Genomic DNA, 23,283 nt, shown 5'->3' on the forward strand with positions numbered 1-23,283 from the left:
TTGGGAAAAGAAAGTTTGATTAGTTGATTATTCTCTTTGGTATATCGGTTATGCTCCGTATAATGTATTGCTTTTTATAAATTGAGTTGATTATTTTTCTCAATGCATCCGCTATTGCCTGAATTGCTTTGTGTACCTTACTTCATTATTTTTGGCAATTTTTGAGCTTTTAATACTTTTTCAACAATGAATTTTTAATTTTTTAACGAACAAAAATGGAAATTTATAATTTACCCTGCTGTCGACGTTTATACTCGTCATTGCTTGATTTTATCTGCGCAAGGGATATCCTTAAGGGATTTTTGAAATTAAACTTCGTAATTAATAGATTAATTAGAATGGAGGTGTCACAAATTATGTTCAGAAAATAAATGAATAATCTTTACTGATTGATGATCGTAAAAAATGGAAAGATAGTTCTCATTCGACACTCGTTACATACAATTCTACCAAATGTCCAAATTGGACAAATTGTGAATGTAAACAACTAAATAAAAAAAAAACTCGTTACATACTGCACAATTACAAATCTCTCTTTCTCTCTCTCTCTCTCTCTTCCTTACTCTGCCTCTGTTTCTCTCTCTCTTTCGCTCACTCACTCATCCGTTACCATCCTTCTGATTCGCCCCAAAATCGCGCCCGTCTATGGAATCGCTAACAAACAGAGCTTTGACATAAAATTGAAACAATTTTAACAGATTTAATAGTCCGAATGTAAAAAATTTCTACTCAAAGAAAAATATTCAAGGATAAAATATTGCTGGAAGAATTAACTAAAGATAAAGTGCTTAAAAATATTATAGAATCAGTAAGGTAGAGAGTAGAAAGAAAATCTTGCCAAATGGTATTCCTCTTCTTAGTAAATCAGAAAAAATGTCATTCGAAGTGCTTGTACATATGTATTATGTACCTTAAGGCACGTGGCAAGAGCCGGTGAAAGGGACGGAAACGGAAATAGTAATACAGCACCGTGGTGCACATCTGCTTACCCTTACAAAATCATCTCAGCAAGATTTTTCAAGGGTCGTGCTACTCTAAATGGGGAACACTTTTCACGGCAAAGAGAGCTACCGTGAAAAAAACTCGACCGCACGGAAGTATTATTATTCTGGGCCATGTGGCGACCAGAACTTCTTAACATTAGAAATGTCGCGCCACATCTGGGTATTTGAACGATATCGTATCTACCTTCGAATTTACTGCACGCGATAGAGAAATAGAGTGAAAAGCTTTCCTCGATTACATATCACGATTCTGTTGTGTTTCATCTGAATTTCGCGGATATTCTGACGTTCTGTATAGGGTAAGTCACGCGATTGCGGCTGTACAAAATGGAGAAAAGGTACTGGATGAAATAATTTAATGGCAGAGAGGCTTCGTTTCCTTCCGACCTCGTTCTTTTCTTAGGTGTTTTAAAACAAAATTCAATGGATGCTTTTATTTTTCATCGTCACACTGCATTGCGTGCTTTTTCTTTTTCCCTTTTTCTTTCATTTAAATAATAGATCAGGTATTTGTCCTCGTAGAAGAATTACTTGTACAAGTGTAAGCATTTGGTGCTTGTTTATGCAAAACTTTATTGTAAATCGCAATATGTTAAAGATGAATGGATTTTATGATGCAATTAGGGGAAAGTACGATTGTTATCTAGTTGCGTGCAGTACACAAAGCACTATTAAATGGACCTATTGTAATATTTAATTTACTGTATATAATGCTCGTTGCGTGCATTTAACATTTGCATACATAAATTTTCATGCATTTGTTTTTTATTCGTTATTGTTATTCGTTTAAGAAATTTATATCTGTCTAAACGATGAATTGAATACACTTTAATAGCGGTATTTTAAAATATGTTTCAAATATAACAATCAAGTATTTATAATATCAATTGTTAAGGAAGAAATAATTAAGGCAAGCGGTAATTACAAAAAAAGGGATAGAAATGCATGTTAATTTGTTAAGCAATAACATAAACGATCAGTATATGCCGCGTAGCCTTAAAAGAACACACCCTGCAGACCTAATAATCAAAGTAAACATTTGCGAACAACCCAGATCGACTGATCTTGACGAATGATAATGACGTTGTCTCAATGCAGACAACGTTCTCGCATTACTTTGGTACATTTAAAACAATTTGCCTAATGTCTACTGACAAATTGCAAAGTATATAGGAGATGTAAAAAAATAATATTATAATAGAGTAAAATAAATAATAATAAAATACCGATTAAATGGAACAGTTACTTCTATCCATTTCGCGTGGTTAATACATATTTAAAATTATTAACGTATCATATGAGAGCAGCGTTTCGCCAATCTTTCAACAGATACAATCACGCACTTATACCTGCCCATAAAATGATTGTCTATTCATTCGTTATTATCTCTATCTATAATAAATCCACCATTCATTTAGTGGAACGCGAACAAGAAGTTAGTAAGTGCGGCTAAGTATTATAAGAATATATATATATATATATATATATATATATAATATATATATATAATATAAATATATATAATATAAATATATATAATATATATAATATAAATAAATATATATATATATATATATATAAGTACTGAATTTGTATATATTTGTGTATTAGATACAAGTACTAACTCTTTTAGTTCCGTAAAATTTTAATATGGTTATAATACAAGATTAGACAAAATTTTATTCTGATAATAGATAACCGATAAATATCTAATGGAATAAGAATTTATTGTAATACAAAATTATTCGTAAAAGAATGTATCTTAATAAAAATTTATTTATGTCATATTAAGTCGAATATGATGAAGTAAGAAATCGTAAACGGTATGTAAACACAAAGTATGTTTTGAAATTTTATGGTTCATCGTTGCCATATAATATTTATTTTTTCTTTGGTAAATTTACCGTTCGATAAATTGATAGTAGAAATTGGATTGATCGTGAATATGGGTGACTGAACACATCCATGTAAAAAGATCGGTACACAACTTAGTTCGAATAGTTCTTTCTCAGTTAAAATATTTCTACGTCAATCGTTATTCGAATAAATTATTCGAACCAATACAGAAAATAATTTGTTACGAACAATAATGACCATTATTCAGATAAAATATTGGACTAAAACGAATTTATTTGAATAATTATCTTATTGCTGTGTTATTATTCTACTGTGTAAATATTTACTCGAAATAAGTCGAGTAGTATCCAGATTTAGTAAAGTCAAATACTCGATAAAGCAACTTTTAACAAACAATTCATCCTCTAATATCTCTCGATTTTAATAACTGCAAAATAGATAAGGAATATGCAAAATAACAAACACATGGAATTGCTCTTGACTGTTGTGATAAACAAAATGGGGAATTCATAACTACGTTGCTCTAAATGAAAGAAATCAATATAATTTCCTTGATGCTTTAATAAAAATTGAAAAATTCTTAAACAGCTTGCGATGCATAGGAAAATGTTAAGAGGAAAACCCCAGACATACACGTATAACTTTTCTTGGTAAATATTTGCGGAGTGAAAACAGTGAAAAGTACCAGAAGGGACACGTGTTCCGTGAAATATCTGAAAAGCCTCTTGAAAAGAATTCTGGTTTATCTCGTAGAGAAGAAACCCTTGCTACAGTGCCTCTTCATGATATAATATCTATCTATATTTATTTAGATCAGTAGGATCAGATATGTAGCCCTTTTATACATCGAATGTTCAAAAAATAACTGTTCTAACGCGTAAACATTTTTTGTTCGTAAATTATCAATAAAAATTTGTTAACTACAATTTTTATTATTTGTGAAAATTGCACAATTTTATCTACATATAAAACCTAAATAGTAATGAATTATTTTATTTAAATTTTCAATGTTTTTTTCTAAATATATTTAACACGTTTCGATTGCTAGCAAAGAGCAAAATACACTAAGTTTGATATATATTTAATGAAATGAAAAAAAAATGTCAAATATATCTTCACTATAAAAATATAATGTAGGTACTATATAAAGGTTTTAAAGAAAATTTGTAATATCTACCAACTTCTGATTTTTTATTATTTTTGTTTAATTAGCGAAAGCATTTGCTATTATGTAAATAAAACAAGTTCAAAATTATTATTAAAGTTTAATAACGATAAGACGGTTTTTAAATATTACCCAAGCGTTAAATGCCAACATCTCCGATAATCACTTGGTAATTCCGCATTTTATAAGAACATTGAACCATAAGTTTTATGCTTACTTCTTACTATCATCTCTTTGCAGATTATATGTATGTTTTTTGTGAAAAAGTAATTATTCTTTGAATTGTATTGTGTACATATACATGATGATAAATAGAACATGCATCTGACGCAATTATAAACGTGGAAATACAGTTATGTTTGTCTACTGTGTATGATAGGAATAAAATTTATATCACTACTCAATGCTTACTGTGCATACACTAGATAATGTTATATTTTACAATTGGCTATCAGATATAATAAATTTTATAAAGTACCAAATATATTTTTCATCATTGATTACGCTAATTAATTTATATTCAACTTATTTCTATTTTATTTATTTTTAATTTAACTATCTTACGAAGATTTACATAAATGGTCAACTCATTCAATAATACATTTGAGCGAAACGATGCAATGTTTCAATCTTAAGAACAATGGAGAAATTTAAAAAGACAAGAAGCGAAATGAACCATTCCATATGTATACATACCTATACATGTATATTATACACACTTCCTTTTCTTGCCAAAACTCATATCATCTTCCTATTGAAACATGTTAATACGCAATTTAATTCTCATTCGGGAATTTACCAATATCTATATAACTGAATCAAGAAACAATCCCAGTATCTTCAAGTTCAATATTACGCAAACAAACAAGAATCATTTTTAATAACTTTGATAACCTTAAACATCCTATTTGACATTTACAAACAAATATTGCATTTGCATTTGGGTATAGCATGAGCCATATATATTGTGTTGACATTAACAGCATCAAATGCAAATTATCTTCGTCCTTTGTCCCTCTCGACAAACCGAGCTAGACGAGGGAATTTCGTTCTTTCATAAAATTCCACAGGGCTTGTCCCCACTACTTCCCCTACTACTTCCCCACTACTTCCCCCACTACTTCCAACGCCAAACGTTTATCAGGCCGTTTATTCCACCACGCTACCAGTGTATTCATTGGGTCGTGAATCACGTGGTGTTGTGCCGTCATTTCGAGTTCGGGCTCGCAACGAGCAACAGCGCGCGCGGTGAATCAACAGTTCTTGTCGAACCGTTTTGATACTTGTTACGTTTATGAATCTCAATCTGGTTCAATGCTATTATAATTCTTCCGTTGCTGTTTCGTGATGTTTTATTAACCACGATCGAATCGAACGGACTTTGCGATCAAATAATCGTGACTGTGAAAGTATACGCAATATGTTCACGTGATAAAACGGATCTTTTGCTTCACACGACAGAAAACAAAACAAACAGTGGCAACGTTGAATCTGGTAAGAGAACCTTTGCTTTGGAATAGTAATAAGTTTGTTATTCCAATGTTGTGTTCGTTTGATAGTGTTCACGTTGAACAAGTATCGTGTTGTATTATAGATATCGATCTGCCTATATCGATTCTGCTACCAGCGACTAAATTCTCTTGTTGTACATACAGTAGTCTCGGTTTAACTGTGCCAATAGGACAAGAATATAATTATTCTCAAATGAAATAAAAGCATACAAATAATTACAAGTAAGTTTCTTGTTGATAGAAGTAGTTTTCTAAAGTTATTTATAATCTCTATGATATGGACATCATCATATGGATATCTCTATGGAAAACATCGATGTACAGCATTGAAAAATGGACTTCTTTTTTAATTCATAACGTGACCTGCGCTGAGATGTTTATATTTCCTATGATGTGTCTTCCAAGAAACAGTTAACGTTTTTTTTAAATACTAACTTTTTCCTTTTACCGTTGATTTATCGATCAAGATTCCTGTGAATTTTCTTGGGCATTACTATTTTTAACGTGAAAGTTAATGTAAAGAAATATCAGCTTGATTCTATGTGACTCTAAATTTATTTCTTTATCAATGTATGATAAACAAATAATTTTTTCTACACACGAACTGTCAAAATGATCTCAATCAAAAATCACGTATTATAAGATATTCACCATAAGACAAGATATTTATTAAACAAACGATTTTATTATATAAACTATGCATAATTTTGCAAAATATATAAACTAGGCAATCTGAATTATGACTAGTTATAAATACTTTAATCTGTAGGATAATAATATTGAATCTTTTAGATTTAACAAAATTCATATTTACAACTCTTAATTTGAACTCTTTTGATAAGAATATAGAAGGAAACGACCGTTATATGTGTATAAATGTATCATCTTATTCGTTCATTCTAATTTTTCTCAAATACTGCTTTATGATGTAATCAAGTATATTTGAAATATTTGAAAATAAATTTTCGAATAAACAATTTTAAGATGAAATTTTAAAGTAATGTTTATTCTTAACGGAAAAAGATATATATTGCAATTCCTTAATTAAAACAAATTAAAATTATATTAAAATTATAGATGTAATTATTCAGAGATATTATTTTAAAGTACCCCAAAGTATTTTAGGTTTTATGTCATATTTTATTAATATTTTTATGATATTTTCAAATATATCGAAAAATTATAGTGCATTTAACATTCACATAATAATTTCTTCTGTCATGACTGCAAATCCTCATTGCTTTTCCTCTATTCCATTATGCTCTTTTAACGAGAACTGATCAACCATAACCTCTTCAAAGAATTAATCTTCCACATCAAATGAGGTATAATCACGATCGTGATTTATAAAGTAATATGGTTAGAATTTCGAAAAAATCCTGTATATTATTATTGGATTGTGTTTCAAAAATGATTAGAAATTAAAAAATTCGTAGATATAATAGAAAAAATTGATATAAAACGAATCGCAGAGAAGCTGAGATATCGGATATTGCTGTAATATGGTATTGAAAACCGGTATTCGTATTTCTTGAAAAGAATTACTTGTTTGACTACGTAATTTATATTTCCCAGGATTTGCTTACTATATTTAATATAACATTGCTTCAAGTATTCAATTTTTTTACATTTATATCACAAGAAATTGTATTTTACTGCGTAAGGTCTAATATATTCTATGAAGGGAGTGTATTTATACATACATACATATGTATACATGATACCAATGTAATATTAGAAAGCTGATTATATGGAATATGAAGTATTTAGTTTAGATTTTCCTTCGTTATTTGTATAAAATAGTATAATTACGCTATATTGTTGTATTTATTAGAATTTTTCAACTATAATTTTCTATATTTATGTTGTATCTCACTATGAATAATCAGTATTCAATTAAAGTTTAATTATTCTACAAAATGGAGTATAGTATGATACAAATATAGCTAAAGAAGGGATTACATACAATCAGTACCAAATATATGATGATTACATATCACTTTTATAAGATATTTCTTGATGTATTTAAGTAATATATAGAATAATATAATTGTAATATATATTAACATGGAAAATCATATATTTATAAAAAAGTACTAACTTATATAACTGTATAGAATAATAGAGAAAGAAAAAATAGAAGGAAAAGTCTGATCAATTAAATTAATGCGGAGGTTTCAATTAGTCCCAATTACCAGATAATAGAAGATGAGATGTTTCAGAGAAATGAAACTTAGAAAAGAAACAAAAGAAGCAAAAGTGGAGAAAGAAGGAAGAAATGAGAAATTACTGTTTATATTATTCACATAGGTATCTCGATATAATATGAATGAATTCGTTATTTAATTTCTATAAGAAATAGAAAAATGATATATTTTAAAAATGAAGTGAACTATAGACGTATAACAAATATATAATTGCATGCAGTTACAATGAAGTAAGTTCATGAATTCTTGCTTATTACACCTCTATACAGAATTAAATCTAATTATGTAAATTAAACGATGATAATTTTTCACGCGTTTAAGAGGAGACATTCAGTTCTAGAAACAAATGAATATTTGCCTTGAAGTGAACATACTGACAATAAAAATCATTACGTGGAATCGATTTGCTTTTCATACCTAGAAAACAAGTCTATTTAATTAGACATCTAAATATTGATGTATCAAAATATACATATTATATAAAGTTTACTCGACATGCTATTAAAATCTACTGCAATAGATAATTTTCTCGCTGAACTACGATTATCGGTAAAATGCTATTAAATTGTTACGTTCAAAGAAATCATGATACGAAGTCAATTTTTTATTTTGCTTCTTTCCTGCTTCGTCCAGTAATTTATACCTTTTTCGCATTGATGAACTAGTGGAGAGAACGATATTATATTTCGTATCACAAGGAAATTAATCTTATTGCCTCTATTGCATACACGTCCGATATTGAAAAACAGGGATTAATACAACTGTGATAGCACATGTCTTAAAACCTACCAATCAGGCTTTGATAGATTAAAAGCAGACAATTCGTCATTTTCCTTCAACTTAACAAAATGATATCGAGGCACAGAAGAACGATATCCAACGCGCGGATATTTATGTACTTACAGATTTTAAAAAATGCACAGAATGCAGATAATATAGGTATAGAAACATAAAATATCTAAAATATACCGAATATTCGTTATAGGTTTGGAGAACAGAAGTTTTATACAAAATCTGCATCAGAATTGCTTTGAACTTCTGAAGCTTATATTTTATAAAAGGATCGTATAAAAAACCGTGTTTTTTTTTACAAGGTTAATGTGTAAAAATATTAATAAATACTATAGCCTTATTTTTTGTTTCTCAAGTGAAAGCAGAAAAGGCGTTGGGCTGACTGAAAAGCAAACTGCATAAATTAATGAAAATTTATTTTAAAAAATTTATTTTAACTTTTTTATCTGTCTAATAATCTTATCTATCTAGTAATCTTTACTACATATATGTTTGGCAACATCTTGGTCGTTCTCTCTCTCAGATAAAATCCTTTTTCTTTTATTTCGTACGCATGTACGTGAGCAAACATCAACGAGTTTCACGAAGCAAAGCAGAGTTTTAGAAGCAAAGAGAATGCCAAACGTCCTTGGTTTGGCTAAATCGACATTGTCTGTCTACCTGTGCACGTAACAGCCATGCAACTAATAGACGATTGCGATTCACATTGCGATTATCTAACTGTACGTTATCGCGGAGTTATTAATTTGAAGATTCGCGAAATAATTGTAAAAACTTTGTATTTATCTGCGACAGAAATTGTTTGGAAAAAAAAAAATAAGAGAGAAAAAAAATAACAAACGGTGACTATTCTTGCGGAAGTGTAGTTTGTATTCATAGCTCCTGCTGTTGCGAACTGAAGAATAGCTTCATGGAAATACATATTTACTGTGGAATCACGAATGAGATACTAGTTTTACAAGCTGCAATGTGTGACCGAACGTGTTAGAGTTAACAGAGTAACATTTATCTTTAGAAGGATTCGTAACGATTAAAGTTATTTTAGTAGATTTGGTAGTTTAATCTCGGTAAGTTGGAGAAAAGAAAGAATTGTTGTTAAAAATTGTATAAAACTTGATATTGAGTATATTTTTTAAATTATATATCGTAACCACGTATTTTCCATTTTATAAAACCAAAGGTAGAAAACAATTTAAAGAATTCTATACTTCAGAATACATGCAAGAAATATACACTCAGAATGTTGCCGTGTAACCGTAAAATTACCGTGTAATTTTGTTTCTGCTATCATTCAAGATTGGATCATTCGTATCTAATTTTTTATTTCTCTGAAGGATGTAGGCGCATCTAACATTTGTCTCTACAGGTTAACAAGATTAAAAAAAATTAATTTATCAGCCTATCAAGTGTCTGTATTTTAAAAGCCCAATGAGGCTACACGGAGTATGGATGCGGTAAACACGCTCTTACATTTGCATTTGTATTGAATACAAAACATACATATTTTTTCATATGGATACAACACAGGTAAACGTTTTCCCATTTTTTCGTATAATACTATAGATATTTTTATGCAGATAATTCCACTAATTGTAATTAATTTAATCGAAATAGTAAATAAATATATATTTCCTGATTAGAAAAAAACATTTGAGGAATACGCCTGATGTTATAAAATTTAACTAAAACCCAAATAGAAACTTTGTCACCTAACACTATAAGGTATAACCATATCAGATAATAGCAAGTTCGTAAACAGTCTAAACTAAATTCATTAATCTTCATATTTAAAGAAAAAGGGAAAAAAGAAAGATAAACTTTCTTTTAGTTTGCAACAATGTCTCACCGTTGTTACCAATTTGTTCTCGGTTCAAAGCATGCAACTGCTTTATCTAATCTCTTATTATTATATAACATATCAAAAATCAGATTACAAATCGTTCGAGAGGTCATGGTTAGGTACCTGTTATTTTGTTTTTTATACTAATCTCTCTTTCTTTTATGTCTGTTACGTTAGTTATCTAATTTCAACATGATTCTTAAGAAACAAGAATATCAGTCTTAATCTCAAATAGGTGTGTTTTTGCAAATCTCCACGGTTATTTTCGTCTGTGTTGAATCTAACAGAATATGTACATACTATTGCGTATTGTCTCCACGTACATATATTTATCAGGATATAATACTAAAACTCGGAAAAGTGGGTCATTAAGGGAATCTAAACGCGTAAGCATATTCCGTTATGTTCGAAACCGCTGCCAAGCTTTATCTAACATTTTTAAATGTACTGACCTAGTCTTACATTCCTTTAATATTCCAATTGCTGCTCAAGAGCATCGTACTAATTGTTATACATATATAATTCCCTTTAGTTGGTAGATTTAGTGGAAGATTATTGATTTTTTAATATCACGCATAAGCATATTGACGCCCTGACGTGTCAAAATTTCCTTGTAATTTTGTTAAATAACACACAATTTTTTGTTACTTTTTTTTTACTGATGTTTATTGCCGAGCATTATAACATTTTTTGCATAACATCTTTTACAATTTTGCTGAATATAATTTTCTGTTGGTTTTTTGATTAACTGACATAAAACAATTTTCGTGGCTAATAAATAAAATATAACGATCGCATAGTGGTATGTAATATTCAATGGCTACTCGAGTATATAATTTTGTAAAATATAAATAACAAAAAATGTGAAATAATAATACAGCGAGGTAGCAATGTGTCAAATGTATGCAAAATTATGGTAATAGATGTATCTCCCAGTAGATGAAAATTATCACAAAGATTGTCAAATTAATTAATGTTGTAGAAGGAAAGAATAGCAAGTAATTATTTCAAAATGTTATGGGTCAGTAGATTTCCAACAATCTTTCCTTTCATAGTACAGTCAGCACGTAACAAACAAATCCAAAAAGAAACTGCATACTAATGCGTAGCTGAATGATTCGAATTGACCTTTGCTGGTCTTTTCCTTGGAAGCAGGTATCATTATTTACTACACGTATTTTTAGTCTCGTTTCTTATAAAATGATGTCAGAATAGCACGTTCAAATCTTTGTCGAAATGATTCTTAGAGATTTTGTTTACCCTGTACTTCCGGGTATTCTATTTTATCATATCTTCGAGGGAAACTGAAATTCTAAGTAAAATAAAATATATCTCTTGTGTATTTAGTAGCTGAATTATTATGTTACATTTAAGACAATAAACTATGTTTGGTCCATTGCTTGTACTTCATGCATATTTTATTTTAAGTTACACCGTCCAATTACATTAATCTAACTAACTAAAATAATTACTTTAAATTAAAGTAACTGTAATACCTAACGAATAGCGTTTGCTAAGATGTTAATCATAGTTTTATACCGTTTGAAGCAACTATAAGCAATAAAACTGAAGAAAAATATTTACTCACACGATTATTCAAGTTCGACTGTACTTTTGTAAAAATTGAAATTCCTTCAAAAAATCACAAGATTACGAAAAATATATCTATATTTTATTGTCTTTCCAAGAACAGCTGTATTAAAAGATTTATATTAATCAACAAGTAGCTAGATACGTATCATAACTTACTATATTTATATATTGACCTGATTGTATCACTTACATAACAATTACATATCTTAATCTATCACATAGGTGGAAAGACAAGATATAATTATATTCACGAGTGTGGCTTAGTAGATATAACACATTGACGCACAATATGATAACAAGGAGAAAGATGGATAAAACGTATTCTAACGCAACTGAATTTTAAGATGTGAAATCTACTTAAATAAACTGAAATAAATTAATCTAAACAAATTTCCTCATACGACGTTTAAATATATTTATTCTTTAAAAGATATTTGAAAGACTAAATATATTTATCAATTATTGCAACGTTATATTACTGTTCCTAAAGTCTATATTTTGTAACAATCTTAATGAGAAAAATTTGAAAATGAGAGTCATACTTTCACTGACATCGCCTTTATCTCGTTTTTATTAGAAAAAATTATTTCTAAATATTTGAAATAACAGTGTTGTACATACCTAGGTATGAATTTTCTTTAAAGTATTTCTTCAAACTATTGCAACTTCTTTTTAAAATATTTTACAACTTAGCAAGTTCAACGATAATTTGATTAAATTTAATTCGTACGCGATTAACTTGTGAATCGTAAAATTTTCTTTGTTCCCAAATCTGATTGCTATCTTGTCAATCGTGAATGAAAATCACTTTCTCCGTCATTACTCCTTCTCGTCGATACTCTTGAGCGCGGTTGAAATTGTAGGAAAAATATAAAGCGTCAGTATCGATAAATAAATTGCTTGGCACGAAAGGAAAAAAATTTACACAGGAAACGTTAAATCACTGATTCTTTTATCATGTCGTTATCATTGCTTTCAGGAAGTAGAAATTTTATGATTAAAGAAATGTTGGGACAGATATGCTTGATATTGAATTCACTATACGTACTTTCGATCATACTATGTACACAAGTTTGCAATAAATATATTCTGAAGATATCAAAAATATATGAAATATCCAAATATACACAGTACTCGTTCTAATATTTATCAGCTACTCTTAATGTTTACGCTTTTAATTGCATTCACAAAAATTTACATTCGCGGTCTACTTATCACGTTCGACCTTCGTAGAAGCTCGTTCACATGCATACCCGTATGCATTACGCGTTTTGCAATGAGTCGTGAAACGAGGCGTGTCTCGAACAAACGCGTGTAACTACTACTCGGGTCATTAGCCCGGATGTACGTTGCGTAGAATACAGTTGTGAAGGATCTGATACGTGGCAGGCATGATGTTTCGACATTCCTTTCGCCGAGAGAACTTAGTGACACTTTTCTCTCGATCCGATTGATCTTGGGGAGAACCAAGTAACGCGCATAATCACGCCTAATCGACGATCAGTTACGATTGTACAGGTTCATTGTGAAATGCGTTCTTGATACTTGATTAAACGACAAAGACTTCCTGTTTAGTCTGAGTCATTCACGTTCGCGTATATAGTCGGATATGAGAAAAGTAGAAGATAAGTATATTTAACGAGTTGTGGATTTAACATAATCCTTTTGCGACACCAAATCCCATACGAAGGTCTGAAAATCAACATCTCCAAATTATCAAATCCCCGATCACCAAATCTAGAATAGTTTAACTACGCTCTGCGATGCGAGGTGTCTCTTCCGAAGGAACAAGAAAGCGTGAAGATTTTCGTAGGTAATTTTACAGTGCGCACTTTCCTACACAAGAAACTATGTTTGTGTCGGGACATTAGCATTCAGAAGGTTTTCGTTTTAATGACTATAACAATGCTTTTCATTTGTTAATGTCCATCGTTCTCAATTTACTTCCGAAAGGTCATTAGCGACGAGTAACAACCAGCTCGGTCGAGAACCATCCGGAAGAATTTCTGCGACCCTTGCTTAATTGATTCCGGACTCTCAGGTTCGTCCAGATATCGCTCACCCGCTTCAGCGTTTTGGACGTATGCAAGTACATTATATCAACAACTATTGTCCTTTTTCTTCTGTTCGGTAAAAACCGATCAGCAGACACACTTCTGGGACTTCGCGCGTACTTGTCCCTTGCTAGGGACGTACGATCGAGTTTAGGAATCTCTAGGAGTCTCGTGCTGGTCTTTCAACGGCGAACGTCTTTAAACAGTCGTGTAATAGTATCGTTCAATCGTTTGAAACGATCTGTGACCACCTTATCCAAGCTTTTCATTCGTCAGAATCTATCAGCACTCGGAGAGATCAGTTCTCGTCCGAGCTTTTCAACCATCATCATCTTCAAGGATTCGTGGAGCGAATCCTTTAGTCTTAATTATACTTTAGTCTTAGTCAATGGAAGAGAACATTTGCCAATCTCAGTCGTGCTTCGCGTTTCGAATCGGAGTCAACTCTTAGCAGTCGAAGAATGAAGCGTCCTTTGCGCACTTGTAACTATCAGTTCGTATCGTCTCAGCGTTCGAAAGAGATCATTGAGTCATCCATTCTGTCTCTGAGACAACAGACGTTCTGAAATCTTCTCATCGTTCGAAGAACACCCATTAGCGTCGTTGACAGTTAGCACTCGAATATTCACTACCCTTTCTCGTGGATAAGTTAGTCGAAGTTAATTCGGGGGCAACAAGCGCAATGCAATTGATATCGGGCTTGCGCGCACAACGAGAGCCACAGCTTTATCATTGCATAAGGAAATAACCGCGTTAATCTGATTCGTCGTGCCGCTGCTTCCGATCTCTCTTTTCACCAAACAAAAATAATCCTCGAAGAACACGATTTTCAACGGAGCTTGACGCGATTTTGACGGGGAAAAAAACCTTTTCTGTTCGCAGCATACGCCGATCGAATACCACGGGACTCAACAGGATGATCGAATTCTCCCTACGATATTCGATCATCCTCTGGATGGTCATCGTTGCAACGTGTTATGCATTTAAGGGACAATGTCCACAGCAATACGCCTGCACCTGCCTTTCGTCGCCAAACGGAGACTATGAGATACACTGCCCAACAGACGAGAATTCGGCCTTCATCATAGACGTTCAGCAACATGTTTTTATTAAGGTAAGCACGAGTGACTCATTCATGCTTTTTAAAGAGAGCCGTACGCGGGAACTCATCGAGAAAGAACGTAACCGTACATCGTACGCAGTATCGTACAAAGCACGTGATTTCGTGAGTTCCATGTAAAACGTATTCTTGAAATTATTTTATGTATTTTTGTGTTATTTTTAAATGTATCTTTAAAGCGTTGAAATGATCGAAGCGATAGAGATGTTTCTTTTGTTCTGCATCTCTGTACGCATATCCGTGTCAGTACCTTGTTAATTTTCTTATTGTTCCCTCTTTTATGATTCAAGGTCATACACATGATGAGTCACATTTCGCTTTTTTGTTTTTTAATAACAAGAGGAGTAGTTTTTAAATTTTATACGCGTACAATAGAACCTTTATACGAAACACAGTAATGCTCAGTTTGATATTTCAAGTATAATTGATAATTTAGCAATTATTTTACTTTTAAATGTGTCGTATGTGGAACTTGGAATACTTCTCTTCAACTACCAAGTGTTCACAAAAATGGAAATCATATGTTCCATGTGTAATCTTCAATTGCCTGATTAAACAATTGCGCGTTATTAAGTTCCATTTGATAAGAGATAAATTAACGATGATTGAAATTACTTTATAGCGTCTGCATTTTGATATCAACAATTCTAAATTGTTTTCTTTTTCTCCTTTTTTTTCCTTTTGATATAAGACGTGTGATGTTCTATCAATTAATTACTCAATTCTATTCGTCATTTTCTTAAGACTTGTGCCAAATACAGGTACGATAAACCGTTCGTCTCTTCTCACCTGTTTTGTACGATAGTTTAACCATTTATAATAATTTCACAAAAATAAATCTGTTCATAGAGTAGTTTTATTAAATGAATATTAATACAGTTAAGAAACTGTGATAGTTAAGCTTTTCACGCCGTGGTACGGTTAAAATAAATCGAACGTTTCTGCTATGAAACTTGACAACGCTATCGTTCATAACACTGTTAATATCACGAAATTGTGAAAAATGTATTCATAATATATTCAAGTAAATTTCGAAGTAAAAACGTTTAAACGTAAAACTAGAAGATCGATATCCTCTTACAGTTACATGCTTCACGAAACTTTCACTTTCTATTGCACAACAATTTACGTAGAAAGACTATCGCAATCATTAACGGGCCACAGAAAATTCCTGTAACCACAATGTGTAACCCAATTCGATGCATTAACAACAAAATAAATTTTCCAATACGGCAGCCCTTGCGACGATAAGTAGCGTTTCATAATATACAGACTCGTATCTGCGCCTGGGAAATGACTTCAATTCACAGAAATGAAACTTTCTATTGCATATCTATATGTAATATTAATATTGAATAGTTTTATCTCATTTTGTAACTGGCACTCAAAAAAAAAAAAAAAAAAATGTATACATAAATTTATATTGTGTGTATATATATTAGTTTTATGAAATATAATATTCCATTTTTATCGACGGAATGAGCTCTCAAATTTTGTATATCATACGATGAAATAAAAAGAAAAATGAGGCATAGTATAAAATGTTCCGCTAGATAAGAACCTACGTTATAAATTTGTTGAAAGTATGATCCAAAGCGTAGAATTATAATAAAATAAATCTTTATTTACAAAATGGATAAACAATACAAGATCGCACTCATTAGCGCTACTTAGATTCCTTTCGAAGACTAACAGATAGAAGAACACGCTGTATAATCGTACATGTCCATTCCTATTATCTATGAAAGATCGTCATTAATAGAATATCTATAACAGAATCTTACTAAAAACATTTCTTACTTTTTCAGACTCAGTGCCGTAATTCACCGCAATGGACCGACTTCCACGTAAACGGTTTAACATCCACGGACGACATAGAATCTATATACTTCAGGATGTGCACGTTACCGACGAACCTGAGTCTAGGAGAAATCGCGAGGAGATTCGGCGTACGAAGCGTAAAGACTCTGGTGTTCGAGTCATTTGAACAACTAGGCCCGGCGATCAACAGAACACACCTACAAGAATTACCAGATCTACAACACTTAACTTTATCCAGCAACGGTTTAACCAACCTTAGCAGCGATCTTTTTGCTGATATACCTCAACTGGTCTGGCTCGATTTACGCGAGAACCGCGTACATTTGTCACCTGGGATCTTCAAATATACACCGAATTTAGAGGTGCTCGAATTGGGTATGAATATGATGGGCAACATCGAACCAAGTATATTAAATCCATTAGGGAAACTGCGATTTTTGAATTTATGGCAGAACAAGTTTACGGAGATCAAGCCAGGTACATTCGACAAGCTCGAGACTCTGAATTCCTTGGACCTGAACGGAAACGAATTGACTACCCTGCCAAAAGATATTTTCGCGAAATTGAAGAATCTGGAGGCGTTAAATTTGTTTTCCAACAATTTTTCATCGTTGCCAGAAGGTCTACTAGAGCATAATGTCAGATTGAGAGAGGTGAATTTGTATGCTAATAAAAGAAACATGACTACATTGCCGAATAGATTGTTCGCGAATTTGAAGGAGCTCGTTACAGTGGAATTAAGAAGCAATGGTTTGAAGAAAGTGCCAGCTGATCTATTTCGAGGTTCCTTTTCATTGAACAACATTAGCTTGCAGAGAAACTTTATTGAATCACTCCCTAAAGACCTGTTTAACGGATTGGAACATCTATCGAAATTGTTACTTAATTACAACGAATTGACGTCATTGCCTGATGAAATTTTCTTGCATTTAAAACATTTGGTTACATTGGATTTGTCTAAGAATCATCTTACTTCGATATCTAGGTAAGGCGATACTATAGTGGAATTAAAATAATAAGATAATAATTTATTATCAGAGAATGGTAATAGGTAAAAAGTTCACAAAATTACAAATTTTACTTTTATTTGGATTCATGAGGAATAATTGGAATTCATATCAGGTATTGAGAACAAAGATAGAATAACTTACATCTTTTCTGAATAAGAGCTTAGAGCATTAATTTGTTTTCATAAATATAAAAATAGAGGAATTTATTTTTTCCAAATTAAGTGGAAATGGTATAAAGAAATATATCATTTGTGCTCGTATCTATTTTAAGCAACAAACTACTTAATTTGCTAAATATTGAGACTGTATCCATTTTTCAGTTCGTTTTCTCTACTACCTATGATTCCTTCAAATAATAGGTTTGAATAAGTGGATGTAATTTAATCAGGTACTATCTAAAATGTCGCTTCAATAAACGAGATTCAGATAAATGGAGTTTTACTCTAATTCTAATTTGCTATTGAGTATACAATCAAGTAATTAACATGATGATTTTACGATACTGGAAAAAATAATAAAACATAAAGTTAGATAGTAACGACTTTTACAAAATAATCACATAAGAGATTAATACATTATAGCTTTAATCTACCAAAAAAATTCATGCAATTTTTATTATGTTTTGCATATACTACAAATATAGTATTCTAAATATTCTATCTAAATGTGATAAAAATGTTTACCAACTTTATTGAAGAACGACAGTTTGGAGTTACCTAAAATTTTCCTTTATTTGAAATGTTTCAGATCTATCTTTAAAAGTTTAAAATCACTGGAATACCTGAATATGTCAGAAAATAAATTGAAAGTGATAGAAGACACGAGTTTCTATTCCTTGACTAAGCTACGGATAGCGCAATTCTCTCATAATTACCTTAAATTTAATGCCTCGATTAATACCTATCCAGATGATTTTGGGAATAAATCAGTTTTTCATACTTGTACTGCTTTACAAGAGTTACATTTGGCCAGGAATAATATTTCGGAAATATATAGTGATTGGACCATAGGCAGTTTAAAGCTGCGAATTTTGGATCTCCGATACAACCAGATAACGCAAATATCGGTAAGATAATATGCCAGAAATATTATTTATTATTATAACAAATAAGCAAGCTCTTTTAGTTGTTTTTATTTCTATATTGAAGAACGTTTAAAACTATGAATATGTTCTGCTATTTGTAATTAATTACATCATAAATATTTTATTGGAATTAAATCATTTAAAATTTCTTTTTCCAGGCCGAAAATCTACAATTTCTATCGAATGATATTAAAGTGAATCTTACACACAATCGAATAAAATATATCTACTTATCTACAGCTGAAAGATTGGCGAAATTTCAAACGAATCCTCGTAACGTAATAATATACGTTGAAAATAATCCAATTGTCTGCGACTGCGATTTATACGACTTTCTTCGTTACATGGACGGAAGAATGCACCCCTACGTACAAAACTTTTTCCATATAATACCGGGACACCTGAAATGTCAAAGTCCAGACTGGCTTGCAGATATAGAAATAGTAAATTTGAAATCAAAGAAATTAAAGTGTCAAGTATCAGATCCTTGTCCTGACGAGTGCAAGTGTTGGTTAAAACGCGACAGTAAAGCATTTCTAATTGATTGTTCGCACCAAAACTTGACACATGTGCCACATTTGACAAACATCACGACTTTGCCATCTGAAGTATTTCAGAAACTCGAGTTAAATCTCACAGGCAATAAACTGACCAGAATGTCGCCAGTAGCTAAAATCGGTTCGAGCAATATGCAAATATCCAAATTGCTGTTGTCGAACAATAATATCGATGACATATCTGTAGATGAGTTGCCATTGAACATTGAGGTATGTGAATTATAAATCTTCTTTATCTTTAAGATTGTTATCAATTACAGATTTCATCTTTAATATACTACCATTTATCAGTGATTAACATTATCGGTGCAATATCGCCAGTCCTTTATAAAATCGATAATATTTCCAAACAATCTTAGTACCAATAGGATTAATTTTGAATTTTTTAGGTTTTGGAGCTACACAACAATAATATTAGCAGATTGAACTCAGATGTTTTGCAATTCATGAACAATACCTCCTTAATGACAGTGACATTAGACGGAAATCCATGGATATGTGACTGCGACACAAGAGATTTTCTCAATTTCATTCAAACGAAAGTTATAGAAATCCCCAATTCCTTGAAGATTACCTGCAGAGACATGAACGTGCCGATGTTGAAGATGACAGCGACAGATCTTTGTTCCACGAACATTATAATAATAATCGTGATCAGCGTGGTCACAGCTATCACTGGTCTAATAATCGGTGTGCTAGCAGCACTATATTACCGATATCAACGAGAAATCAAAGTTTGGCTATACGCACATCAACTTTGCTTGTGGTTAGTAACCGAGGACGAACTAGACAAAGATAAGCTGTACGATGCATTCATAAGTTATTCACATAAAGACGAAGACTTCATCGTGAACGAGCTAGTGCCACAACTAGAGAGTGGTCCAAGACCGTTCAAACTGTGTCTGCACTTTCGTGATTGGTTAGCTGGAGAGTGGATACCGACACAAATCGCGCGATCCGTTCAAGATTCTAGGCGGACAGTAGTAGTTTTATCACCTAACTTTTTGGAGAGTGTTTGGGGGCGAATGGAGTTTAGAGCAGCTCATAGTCAAGCTCTCAGCGAAGGTAGAGCGCGAGTTATTTTAATTTTGTACGGCGAAATTGGTCCTACAGACGATTTGGATCCAGAACTTAAGGCGTATTTGAGTATGAACACATATGTGAAATGGGGTGACCCTTGGTTTTGGGATAAATTGCGATATGCGTTACCACATGCGCTACCTCATAAGCTATCACGTGAGGTACCAAATCCTTCACAATTAGCAAAGTATCGTGTATGTAGAAGATTCTTTGCAAATCCGTGCATACAAATTAACGGCGAGAAGAAAGACCTTATTTATCCGAATGGTGTTCCTGAAACACCCCCTGCAGCGAGCACTCCACCGGCAGATTCTCTTAAAGCATTTATATGCGATGAGAAAAACAGTAAAGAACATTTTGAAAATCTGTCTCCAACAAATAACGCCAAGCTCATTCTTTTGCCTGAGGACTTAATAAAGCATAATCTCCTTAATAAGGTACAATGTACCACCGTGTAATGAGATCATCGTATACGTCCAAGAATATACGAAACATTTTCAAGGCAGAACTATTCTTTAAACAAAAACCTCAAATTACTCATTTTGTGTCTGTGTTTGTGAAACCACATACAAGAATTACCAAATTTATAACATTTAACTTTATCTGTTAACGATTTAACCAACTTAAGCAACGATGCTTATCTACCTCAACTAGTCTAACTCGATTTGGCTTATTCACTAAGAGTTTGGGAAAAAGTCACGTTTCCACAATTGTACTGTTTTACAAGAATTACATTTGACCAGAAACAATATTTCGAGAATATGTAGTGATTGGACCATAGCCAGTTTACGGCTACAAATTTTGGATCTCCAATTTCTATCAGATAATGCAAGTATTGGTGAGATAATATATTAAAAATATTATTCATTATACATTATGACATATTAACATATTTGTTAGTTACTTTTATTTCTTTATTAAGGAACTTATAAGACTGTGAAAGTGTGTTTTGCAATTTTTTATAAACTACTTCATAGATATTTTATTGCAATTAAAAATAACAATAAAATAATAAATAAAATATTGTTTTTCAGGCCAAAGATCTGCCATTCCTATCCAATGACATTAACGTGAATCTTATATATATAATAATAGAATAAAACACATCTAATCTTCAGCCGAGAGATTAGCGCGATTTAATCGTAACGTAATAATATACATTGAAAACAATCCTATTGTTTACAATTGTGATTTATACGACTTTCTTCGTTCCATGGATGGAAGAATACACCCCTACGTACCAAATTAACTTGCAATCGTAGAAATAGCAAAGTTGAGGTTAAAGAAGTTAAGATGCAAGATATTGTATCCTTGTTCTGACAAGTGCGCACGTGTTGGTTGAAACGCGACAATAAAGCATTTCTAAATGGTCATTCACGCAAACATTTGACACATATTCCACGAAATAATCTCACCCCATAAACTCGAATTAAATCTCACAGGCAAAAAACTGATCAGAATACTACTAAATAATATATAAATATCCATATGTAGTGCAATGCTGAAAATTCTTTATCATCTTTACTCTATTATCTCATTTATAAGTTTATGAATTTGTTTTATAAAACTTTAAATATCACCAGAAGTAAACGTCGAGGACAAATTACATGTAATGACTGAAGAAACTTAGTTTTAAATTGCTGAGATTACTGTAAATAAGTATTTTTTGTAATTTTAAATGACTTCTAATTTATAATAAGTTTCCGCTACTATAGTGAAGTAGATTATTATTATAAAAATAGGATAAATATTGAGCTAAATATTTTTTAGAATTATTTTTATACCATAAAATTTATTTCTCCTTAGTGTAAACTTTATGTATGTATACCATGAATTTCTGTCTATCACTATAAGATAAAGTTCCATAATAATTTTATTTAGTAATTGTAAATAATCGATCAATATTTAGCATATAATATTCATGAGATATAATTCAGTATACATACATAAAATAGAAATTAATAGCAATATAATTGTCACAATCTATCTTACCATTCATTTTAATTTTCAATATAAGCCTAGGGTCACATACGAATTTATATTGCACATAAGTAGATATGGTACATTACTATATATTCATTATTTTATTGCTCAATTTTATGAGTAATTTTATTATTTGATGAGCTCGATAATTTTTTTACAATCATTATTAAAAATCGAAAGTAAACTGTCCATCTTTCAATAAAAGACGGCCATAAAGACACTAATTAGAAATTTCGATTAGAAAAATAAAGAATCTCACTATAAATTGATAATTTCGCTATTAATAATTTTTTATTGTATTGTACTTCGATATGTTAACCCTTAACGGTCGATAGTTTATTTTACAATACTCACCTCTAAAACTACAGAATATTGGCTAAACTATAGCATAAATAAATAAATACAAATGGAAACGAAATTCTTTATGTTTCTGTAGTAGAACTGTGCTATGAGTGTGATAAGTATGAGGCTTCCTACAGCCGGGCGCTTCGACCATTAAGGGCGCAAATAATTTTATTATACAGTTATTATTTAAAAAGTACCTGAGAAATAAATATTCATATAATCTTTCATAAATATTGTAAAAGCTTATAATTGTATATTTC

At 31.4% G+C, this 23,283-nt stretch overlaps 2 protein-coding genes across 6 annotated transcripts in view; one reads left to right on the forward strand and one right to left on the reverse strand.

The window, feature by feature from the left end:
- Lerp (lysosomal enzyme receptor protein) overlaps window positions 1-23,283 on the reverse strand; it is a 35,109-nt gene that overhangs the window by 7,929 nt on the left and 3,897 nt on the right. The window contains exon 15 of one of the 3 annotated variants that reach the window (XR_013058861.1): window positions 23,086-23,220. The exons of the other annotated variants lie outside the window; for them this stretch is intronic. The gene's annotated coding sequence lies outside the window, so the exon portion shown is untranslated. Of the gene's footprint in view, window positions 1-23,085; window positions 23,221-23,283 lie in introns of those variants that run through there. 3 annotated transcript variants of the gene reach the window in all.
- Tl (toll like receptor) lies at window positions 5,199-23,254 on the forward strand. 3 transcript variants are annotated; one of them, XM_033332280.2, is made up of 7 exons: window positions 5,199-5,520; window positions 14,906-15,137; window positions 16,952-17,949; window positions 18,722-19,040; window positions 19,217-19,825; window positions 20,005-21,533; window positions 21,730-23,254. In XM_033332280.2, exons 2-6 carry the CDS (start codon window positions 14,940-14,942, stop codon window positions 21,151-21,153), a joined length of 3,273 nt encoding a protein of 1,090 aa, XP_033188171.2. In that variant the 5' UTR covers window positions 5,199-5,520; window positions 14,906-14,939; the 3' UTR covers window positions 21,154-21,533; window positions 21,730-23,254. The 3 variants fall into 3 exon arrangements, with proteins under 3 accessions (XP_033188171.2, XP_076476458.1, XP_076476459.1); XM_076620343.1 differs by lacking the exon at window positions 5,199-5,520 and adding an exon at window positions 13,464-13,782; XM_076620344.1 differs by lacking the exon at window positions 5,199-5,520 and adding an exon at window positions 13,464-13,782 and having other exon boundaries at window positions 20,005-21,523.

The sequence above is a fragment of the Bombus vancouverensis genome, chromosome 8, assembly GCF_051014615.1.
Source record: "Bombus vancouverensis nearcticus chromosome 8, iyBomVanc1_principal, whole genome shotgun sequence".
Classification (NCBI taxonomy): Eukaryota; Metazoa; Arthropoda; class Insecta; order Hymenoptera; family Apidae; genus Bombus; species Bombus vancouverensis.